This window comes from Ammospiza caudacuta, chromosome 9 (genome assembly GCF_027887145.1).
Source record: "Ammospiza caudacuta isolate bAmmCau1 chromosome 9, bAmmCau1.pri, whole genome shotgun sequence".
Classification (NCBI taxonomy): Eukaryota; Metazoa; Chordata; class Aves; order Passeriformes; family Passerellidae; genus Ammospiza; species Ammospiza caudacuta.
Genome location: NC_080601.1, coordinates 1,343,539 through 1,353,069, shown reverse-complemented (window position 1 = coordinate 1,353,069; position 9,531 = coordinate 1,343,539). Strand labels below are relative to the sequence as shown.

The window sequence follows — 9,531 nt, the reverse complement described above, 5'->3', positions numbered from 1 at the left end:
ACGCTGAGCGAGACACAAGCTCCAGAGCACAAGCGCAGCAGCCGCCATCGGCGCGGGCGTGAGGGGACGGCGGCGCCGCGCGGGGATGCCCGGGCACGCGCGCCCCGCCCCCGCTCCTGGCCGCGCGCGCTCCCGCTTGGCGCCAAAACGAGCGGCGGCGGCCGCGTGACCGAGGGAGGAGCGCGCACGCGCCCGGGCGGCCCCTCAGCGCAGGAGGCGGCGAGAGGCAAAGGCGGAACGCCCCCTCCCCTACTCCGCATGCGCAGTCGCTCCCTTCCACCCTCCCCCTGCCCCCCCCCCCGCTCTTCCCCCGCGAGCGGCGCGTGCGCGGGAGCCGCCCAGGCGGGTGTGAGGCGGCGCGCGGCGCGGGTATCGCGATAGTCGCGCGGCCCGGACGCTCCCGTGCTGCCCGTGGGCGCTGCGCAGCTGTGGGCCCGCCGCACGGCTCGGCGCAGAGCGAGAGGCGCGTCCTGCCCGGCGCGAGCGGCTGCCGGGGCACGGCAACAGCCAGGGGTGCGCGAGAGGCTCGCGGTGAGCGGAGAGGGCGAGCGGGCCGGGCGAGCGGCGGCGGCGTGGCCCGCCCGGGGGGCTCGGCGGGCGGAGGCGCCGCCGGCGGGGGCTCGGGGCCCGGCCGGGGCCGGGTCGGGCCCGGCGCGCGCCCGTGGGCGGGGGAGGGGGAGGGGGAGGCGGTGCGGAGCCTCGTTCCCGATCGCGGCCGCCATTTTGAGCGGTGGAGCCGAGGGCGGCGGCGGCAGCGGCCCCGGGAGAGCGGCGGGCCGGGGTTCCTGCGGCGGTGAGGGGCACGGGCGGGGCGGGCGGCACAGCGCGGCACCTCCGAGGCTAGAGGTGGGCAGCGGGGCGCGGCGGGGGGCGCGGCGGGCGAGCGGCGGGCGCCCCGGGGAGGCGCGGTAAATGGCGGCGGGGAGCGGACGGGGGTCAGGGCCGCGGTCCCGGGAGGGCGGCGGGCGGCGGGAGCGCGGCGGTTCCGCGCCTGCCGGGGCGGCCGTGGCGGCTCCCTTTGTGGGACGGCGGCGGTGCCCCCCCGCAGCCGGCCCAGTCACGCACACGGCCCCGGCTGAGGGCAGACAAAGAACGGCCTTGCGCCTCCGGCCCCTTCCTCAGCTGCTGTGCCGCAGGGGAAAAGCAGCCGTAAAAACAAAGCGCACGGGGCTTTGGGGAGCGGATGCGCAGCGTGCTCGGAGTAAATGGCGAGCTTTATGTGCCGGGCTGCCCACGTGCCGCCCGCCGGCCACGCGGTGCGGGCTGAGATCCCGCTGGCCTGGGCTTGGATACCCGGCTTCCAGTCCCCAGCAGAAATAAAGCTCGTGATCCATCGTGTTTTCAAAATAAAGTCTTACCAGATTTCTTTTTTAGGGCGGGACTTAAGCGCTGACGGAAACTCAGGGGTTTTTTTATGTCTGTTTTGTTGGTTTTTTTCTTTTTTTTCCTAGGATTTAAATTAAATTAAAGATGGACTGGAGTGGAAAACACAATGGGCCCAATGATACAACCAATGACGGAACAGTGGTACGACTCCGAGGCCTCCCATTTGGGTGCAGTAAAGAAGAGATTGTTCAGTTTTTCCAAGGTACCTCCAGTATAGTCGAAGCGTAGTGGGTTTCTTTAGAGTTTTTTGTATGTTTTACACGGTGTTTTGTACATGTTTAATAGCTGTTAATGGGGTGGATGGGGAGGGATTGTGTTAAATCAATTTATCTAATTTAAGATTTATGCCCTGTAAATGAAGCACAGATAACCGTAGATATAGTAGAACACAAAATGTACCTGATTTTGTCGAGGTGGGAAGCATACCTTGCCACAGGGGGGTAACCTGAATGTTAGTATTTGGATCAGTTAAATTGCTTGATTGGTAGCTATGTTTTCTTCGTGTAACTTAGGTGGTTGCATTTTTGTATCGTCTAAAGAGAAAAGTACGGCTAAATCCGTTAATGTTTAATGCAAAGATCGTGGGCTTGTATTGTTGGGTGATGGGGGAAACGAGGTGGTTTTCTTTTTCGTTGTTGTTGTTTAGATATGCTTTAAGTATTTGCTACAGATGGGAATGTTTCAGCCTTTAACACTGTTCCCCTTGACGGGGTTATTTGTCCTTGGGTTAAAGGGTTGGAAATCGTGCCAAATGGGATAACATTGACGCTGGACTACCAGGGGAGAAGCACAGGGGAGGCCTTCGTGCAGTTTGCTTCAAAGGAGATAGCAGAAAATGCTCTGGGGAAACACAAGGAAAGAATAGGGCACAGGTGGGGATGGAGAGTTTGGGATGGTGTTAAATCTTTCTTTTTTGGGGGTTGTGGGTCAGTAATGCTTTTGGGGGGTTGGGGACCATTGGGGAATTGGCTGTTTTTAAGAATTTTTGTAACTGATCCTAAGTTAACTTGGGAAATACGGTAGATTTGGGGGGTGGGGGAGACAGTATTGCACCGGGTAGTTTGCTAAACTCAGAAAACTGTTTCAATCATGCTCATGTAGGGTAATTTGTGATAAATGCTGCTACAGCCATTGTTTTTCAACAGTATGTTTCTCATACTGGAAAGACATGTTTTAAGCTTAATTTGTACAGCTAGAACTTTCACGTAGTAATTTTTGCCACTCTAAAGTGGGTTTTTTAAAATACACTTAAGATTCTTACAGTTTTGAGGAGAAACTTAAGTTGTATGGTATTTCTAGTCACTGCTATTGGCTTGTACGTTTGGCTCTAGAAAATGTAGTGTGACCTTTTGTGAAGTTCAGACTGCTCCTGCCTGTGTTCTTACTGGTGCCTTGAAAATCCTCTCTCAATAGATACATTGAAATCTTCAAAAGTAGTAAGAGCGAAATCAGAGGATTCTCTGACATGCCAAGAAGAATGATGGGACAACAGCGGCCTGGACCATATGATAGACCATTGGGAGGAAGAGGGGGTTATTATGGAGCTGGGCGTGGAAGTATGTATGACAGAATGCGTCGAGGAGGTGGTGGATATGACGGTGGTATGTTCATCTAATGAACACAGGTTCTCTTGGCAGTTCATGTTTCTGACATACTTGTCAAGAAATAAGAAACGGCAGTAGCTGTAATGCCCGTTTGGTTGGATGTATTTATCTGGAAAAAAATTGTAACGTATCAAAACATGTGGCCGAGTATTTAAGATGAATGTTAATAATGAGGGAGCTATTTTCATTAGAATCAGACCTTTCCATTTGCATGTTCCAGTGTGTGTTACATAAAACAATGCACTCGTGCACCGTGTTGAGAAACGCAGGTTTGGCAGTGTCAGAGGCTGTTTGCACAGTGCTGGCTGCCCAGAGCCTGCAGCGCTGAGTGCTGTGTGAGCTGTGAGCAGTGGTGTGATGGCTCCTCTCCTCTCCTCTCTCCATGCACAGGGTATGGTGGCTTTGATGATTATGGTGGCTATAATAACTATGGCTACGGAAACGACGGCTATGACGACAGGATGAGGGATGGGAGAGGTAAAACAAATTCATAGTTTGTCTCCAAAGGTTCCCTGTTACTTGAGTGGCAAGACAGAGATAATAGTTTCGTTCTGCCGTTAGGTAAAGGAGGCTGTAAACAGGGGAGGGGCCTGGGCAGTCCTAAGGAAAGGGAAATAGATGGCTTAGCAGGGCTTGTGGCTAAGGTTTGGGCTGATACAGGGGAAGTGTAAACACCATGCATTCACTGGTATGTTTAAGTGCTTTCAGAAAAAGAGTAGCGATGACTTTTGGCTTTCCATGATCTTAGAGGTGTGTGGGTTTTTTTGGTTTGGGTTTTCCAATAGGCATGGGAGGCCATGGCTATGGAGCTGGAGATGCAGGGTCGGGGTTCCATGGTGGAGGTCATTTTGTTCACATGAGAGGGCTGCCTTTCCGAGCCACGGAAAACGATATTGCTAACGTAAGTACCACGGGGGAAAGGGCTTCTGCTGCCAGCAGCGTGCATGTCCCTGCCTGTCCCAGCCCACCTGGGGGAGCCTTCTCAAACCACTCACTGCTACAGCTGCACAAACTCAACCAGCTTGTATAGAGCTGCTGTCTGAGGTGGGATTACCAGGGAAGTCAGCAAAGCTATATTTAAATTAATCCCTGCACTCTCTGCTCGTTCGTTTCCATGAAAGATGGATTGCAGAGACAACACTTGCTGTAATCAGTATCCTCATTTTAAGGCCTTAGGGATTTTTTTTAAGCTTATCTGACTTTGTCAAAATGACAGAAGGTGTGAAACTTAAATTGCTTATTTTGCATATTTGTTTGTTGGCCTTTCTGAGACTATTTCAGGAGAGGCAGGGTGGGCAGGCTGTGTTGGCTTGGAGAGGACTGTAAGATCCCTCTTGTAAGAGATCAGGGTGGCAGGGAGAGGTGCATCTGCAGCATCTTGGGAGTGCGTTCTGGAGTCAGTGCAGATGTGTTGTAGTGGGAAAAGGTTTTCTTGGGATACAGGGCCTGGTTTAAACATAGCACATCTTTAGAGAGGCTGTCTTGCCAGTGGCACCTGTGTATTACATATGCAGAGCTCCGTTCTTGTTTGCTTTTGTGGGTGGGTTGGTTTACTTAAATGGAGGTGGATTTTCTTGTGCCAGTTTGATTGTTCCATTTAGGGTAAAGCTCTGTGACAGCAAGGGCTAAAAGTCAGGCTTAGGTCTGGGGCAGTGAGGAGAGCAGAGCTTCTCTTGAATTCCATGAATGCATCCTTGCTTTGAGAAGTCTGGAAGAGCAGAGCCAAATGGAAACCAGCTGATGATTTTCTTGTCCAGGATGCCATCACATTTAACTGTGCTGCTCGGAGCAGAGTGTGTGGGCAGGAGTTGTTTGTGTCTGTGCATTCAAAGAAAGCTCCTCGGGCTCTGCAGCTCTCCAAGCTGTGCAGTAACAATGGGTTGTAAACGTAGGTTGGCCCATGCTGAGTGTCCCACAACCACCAAGTACTGCTTGAGAAGTGAGTAGGTAAATCTGTGTGCCAGGATGGCATTGAATTAAAGCAGCGCACCACTAACCATGCAGATGGACAACAAGTACCTGCCTCGAGTTAACGTGATTGGTTTTGAATTTGTTTTCTCCCTAGTTTTTCTCCCCATTGAACCCTATAAGAGTTCACATTGACATTGGAGCAGATGGAAGAGCCACAGGAGAGGCAGATGTGGAGTTTGTGACCCACGAGGACGCAGTGGCTGCCATGTCCAAGGATAAGAATCACATGCGTGAGTGTCGCGCTCGCTGGTGCTGCTGGGCCGGGCTCCTGCAGGGCTGGGGGCAGCGCATCCATCCCGAGCCTTCCCCGTTTCCATGTTCCAGACTCCCTTGGTTGTGGCCTGCTGCCTGCGAGGGGCTGGGGGTTACTCTGGTCCTCTGCTTCTGGTCTGGACAACAAAACAAACCGAGGCTTTTTGCTTCCTACAGAGCATCGGTATATTGAGCTGTTCCTGAATTCCACTGCTGGAGGTGGCTCTGGAATGGGAGGCTATGGCAGAGATGGAATGGGTAGGCATCCATCGCGCACGGGGCCGGCGCTGTGCCGAGGCTGACGGGTTCAGCTGGTAACGTTGCTCTCTGGCTTTGCAGATCAAGGGTACGGCTCCGTCGGTAGAATGGGGATGGGCAGCAATTACAGCGGTGGCTACGGAACCCCTGACGGCCTGGGTGGATACAGTGAGTACAAGTTCTCTCTAAATGTGTGTGAGTGACTGGGGGGGACAGGGCAAAGAGGGGCACTGGTTCCTGAGACTCTGTCTCTGGGGCCTTTGCACTCTGTGCTACAGACACTGGTTAAGAGCAGTAACCAGTGGTGTGAGCTGTCACCTTCACCAGTTGTTCTGTGTCACCCATCCCATTTCTTCTCCCTTTGGGGGGTGTGTGTGTGACCTTGTGCCAATTGTTTGCAGGTCGTGGCAGTGGAAATAGTGGAGGATACTATGGGCAAGGCAGTATGGGTGGAGGAGGCTGGCGTGGGATGTATTGAAGGATAGCCTTGCTTCTGCAAAACATCTTGGAAGAAACAGTCTCTGGTCTACTAGACTTTCTTACAAAATTTAATTTCTTTTGTATTTTAAGAACTTTATAATGACTGAAGGAATGTGTTTTCACAATATTATTTGGTAAGCAACAGATTGTGATGGGAAAATCTGTTTTCTGTAGGTTTTATTTGTTGCATACTCTGACTTTAAATAAATTTTTATATTCAAACCACTGATGTTGATACTTTTTATACTAGTTACTCCTAAGGATGTATTACATATTCCAGACTACAGTCGGTTTAAAATGTTGTACTATGGTTCCATAAAGGTGGTTGTACTGTAACTCCTATGAACACTGATTCAGTTCTATGTAATCTTGGTCTAGTGAACAAATGGAAACTTTCACTTGTTTAGGGGAGAAGGGTAGATGAGTAGGTTAGTTTATTTGGTAATTACTTTCCTAAACCCTTTTGGTAAGTTGAACGTGCTAACTGCAGCACCGCAGAACGCTGTGCAGGCTCAGTCACTGCTCTGGCTTCCTCCTGCTGCCAGCACCCCAGCAAATGCCCAGCTGTGAAGGGGCAGCACCCCAGCAAATGCCCAGCTGTGAAGGGGCAGCGCCCAGCAAATGCCCATCTGTGAAGGGGCAGCACCCCAGCAAATGCCCATCTGTGAAGGGGCAGCACCCAGCAAATGCCCAGCTGTGAAGAGGCAGCACCCAGCGAATGCCCAGCTGTGAAGGGGCAGCGCCCAGCAAATGCCCAGCTGTGAAGGGGCAGCACCCAGCAAATGCCCAGCTGTGAAGGGGCAGCGCCCCTCTGCGCCCCCACAGCAGCCGTGGCCGCGTTGGTTCCCACCCTGCTGTGGTGCTCAGAGCCTGCATTTCACAGCTGTACCTGCCAGCCTAACAAACAGCACAGCTTGGAGCTAACACCACACAGGTCAAATACTGGTTCATTCAATGCTTTTCACTTCTGATCTTTTTAGCAAACATGCTTTAGGAAGAGTGGGGGATTTGGAAGCAAATTACTTCTTTTCTTTCTTGAATTTATTGTATTTAAACACGGTTCAGCATTTTTTTCACTGCAGAGAGCTGTTTTGTCTGTACTTGTTCAAGGTTTGCAAAACCATTCTACACAGGAGCTCATTGGAAGCCAAGATCTCTAAAAGGTCTATAGGCCCAATACCTTTTCAGTAACACACAACCCAAACACGGTGATAAAACTTTCTGTGCATTTGTGACATGTAAGATATGTAAGAAAATTATTGTTTGAAGACACTTAACATACCTGATGTGTAATGGAAAAAGGTATTTATTCTTCTGAGCCAGTGTGATCTCCCAAATTAACTGCTTTGTCCTCAATGCCTCCCTTAAAATGTCAAATGTGATCTTGGGTATTGCAAGTCTGTCACCTGTTTTGCTAGTACTGTGTTATATCTGTAATAAATGTCTTCTTGTGGGAGAGAGGAGAATGGAGTTTATTTCACCAGAGACGGTGGCTGGGTGTCAGAGGGAGTGGAGGAGCTGCAAAGGGCAACTGGCACAGGAACCTTTCCCAGCACTGGCTACGAAGGGGAGGGGAAATGAGTCCTTAACCACTTGAACCGTTGTTCCACTGCAGAATTAGGGGGCTCTTGCTCTGTTGCCAGGGAAGCTGAGGTGTTTCCCAAGTGGCAGGGGTAGCACCAGAGATAATTCAACTGCAGGAGAAGAACCTTAAGAGTGAGGTGGAGGAAAGGTGCACTGGCAGGAGCCCGTTAGTGTGGGCACGGCAGAGAGCGAAATGCGCGGCTCAGCAGCGCCTCCTCCCTCCCTGGGAACAGCTGGGGCTCCATCTTGGGAGGAGGAGCTGACACCTGCCCGGGCTGGGCTTTAGGCAGAGTGTGCTCGCTGCAGCCCCGGGAGCTGGGCTGTGCCATGGGCAATCTGTGCTCACTGCAGCCCCGGGAGCTGGGCTGTGCTTTGGGCAATCTGTGCTCGCTGCAGCCCCGGGAGCTGGGCTGTGCCATGGGCAGTGTGCTCACTGCAGCCCCGGGAGCTGGGCTGTGCCATGGGCAGTGTGCTCGCTGCAGCCCCGGGAGCTGGGCTGTGCCATGGGCAGTGTGCTCGCTGCAGCCCCGGGAGCTGGGCTGTGCCATGGGCAGTGTGCTCGCTGCAGCCCCGGGAGCTGGGCTGTGCCATGGGCAATCTGTGCTCACTGCAGCCCCGGGAGCTGGGCTGTGCCATGGGCAATCTGTGCTCGCTGCAGCCCCGGGAGCTGGGCTGTGCCATGGGCAGTGTGCTCGCTGCAGCCCCGGGAGCTGGGCTGTGCCATGGGCAGTGTGCTCGCTGCAGCCCCGGGAGCTGGGCTGTGCCATGGGCAGTGTGCTCGCTGCAGCCCCGGGAGCTGGGCTGTGCCATGGGCAGTGTGCTCGCTGCAGCCCCGGGAGCTGGGCTGTGCCATGGGCAATCTGTGCTCGCTGCAGCCCCGGGAGCTGGGCTGTGCTTTGGGCAATCTGTGCTCGCTGCAGCCCCGGGAGCTGGGCTGTGCCATGGGCAGTGTGCTCGCTGCAGCCCCGGGAGCTGGGCTTAGCTTTGGGCAATCTGTGCTCACTGCAGCCCCGGGAGCTGGGCTGTGCCATGGGCAGTGTGCTCACTGCAGCCCCGGGAGCTGGGCTGTGCCATGGGCAGTGTGCTCGCTGCAGCCCCGGGAGCTGGGCTGTGCCATGGGCAGTGTGCTCGCTGCAGCCCCGGGAGCTGGGCTGTGCCATGGGCAGTGTGCTCGCTGCAGCCCCGGGAGCTGGGCTGTGCCATGGGCAGTGTGCTCGCTGCAGCCCCAGGAAGTGACCGAGCCCCGGTGCCTGTCCTGTCCCTGCACCACACCAAGAGCAGCCCGAGCCCCGAGCCTCGGCTCGCAGCAGCCCCACGAGCGGCAGCGGAGCCGTTCCAGAGCTGTGCCCGCTCCCAGCAGCCGGGGCACTGCACTCTCGGCTCCTGCCGGGCACGAGGAGCAGGGATTGACTCTGGGGCTGGTTAATGCCCCCAGAGCAGCACGGCAGAGGTGGCTTCATTTCCCAAAAGGAATAAAATGCTGCTCTGATCCTGTCTGACAGCTCCAGGTTTCTGTGGGTACCCCACAGCTCTTCCTGTGCTCTTCTCTATGTGAGAAGGATTTAGGGTCAAGAGCAGGGTTTTACAGAAAGACAGAAATGCAGCATCAGTCACAGCAGTGTCCAGAAACCTTAAAACAGGCCAGGTATGCAGTCTGATGCCAAGGAACCATATGGAACATCCAGCATTCATTTTGTTCAAGGCAGAAGTCTTACCTGCAGTCAGTAACAGCAATCTGAACATCAGACACTTTTCCTGTGCAAATAGGACAGCACAGAGGGGAGGAAAAGATGGCAGTTAGGTAATTAATTAATTCATTGCACATTATGGAAATGCACTACATTCTTGTTTTAAAAGATTGCCTATTTTAAATTATTTCTGTTTAGTTGCACCCCTTTTCACAAGTTATTTATTAAAGCAGTACAGATTGGTTTATCCTACCCTCTCTGTCCTGCATCAAACCCAGCTCCCTCCATGCCTGCCCCACAAGAGCCCC

General features: G+C 53.7%; 1 protein-coding gene across 6 annotated transcripts; it reads left to right on the top strand.

The window, feature by feature from the left end:
• Positions 1-327: 327 nt before the first annotated feature.
• On the top strand, positions 328-7,407 carry HNRNPH3 (heterogeneous nuclear ribonucleoprotein H3). Of its 6 annotated transcripts, none has more exons than XM_058810037.1 (10): positions 328-531; positions 1,452-1,588; positions 2,120-2,258; positions 2,800-2,942; positions 3,381-3,467; positions 3,776-3,891; positions 5,056-5,191; positions 5,391-5,471; positions 5,553-5,639; positions 5,873-7,407. In XM_058810037.1, exons 2-10 carry the CDS (start codon positions 1,471-1,473, stop codon positions 5,947-5,949), a joined length of 984 nt encoding a protein of 327 aa, XP_058666020.1. In that variant the 5' UTR covers positions 328-531; positions 1,452-1,470; the 3' UTR covers positions 5,950-7,407. The 6 variants fall into 6 exon arrangements, with proteins under 6 accessions (XP_058666020.1, XP_058666017.1, XP_058666019.1 ...); XM_058810034.1 differs by having other exon boundaries at positions 2,800-2,987; XM_058810036.1 differs by having other exon boundaries at positions 345-513; positions 2,800-2,987.
• Positions 7,408-9,531: the final 2,124 nt, after the last annotated feature.

What these genes read in the sequence shown, in the direction of transcription:
- HNRNPH3 (XM_058810034.1), top strand. Translation starts at nt 1,471, where the DNA reads ATGGACTGGAGTGGAAAACACAATGGGCCCAATGATACAACCAATGAC. An exon ending in CGGAAAACGATATTGCTAAC is followed by an intron (nt 3,892 to 5,055) that starts GTAAGTACCACG and finishes TTTTCTCCCTAG; the next exon opens with TTTTTCTCCCCATTGAACCC. An exon ending in CTATGGCAGAGATGGAATGG is followed by an intron (nt 5,472 to 5,552) that starts GTAGGCATCCAT and finishes CTGGCTTTGCAG; the next exon opens with ATCAAGGGTACGGCTCCGTC.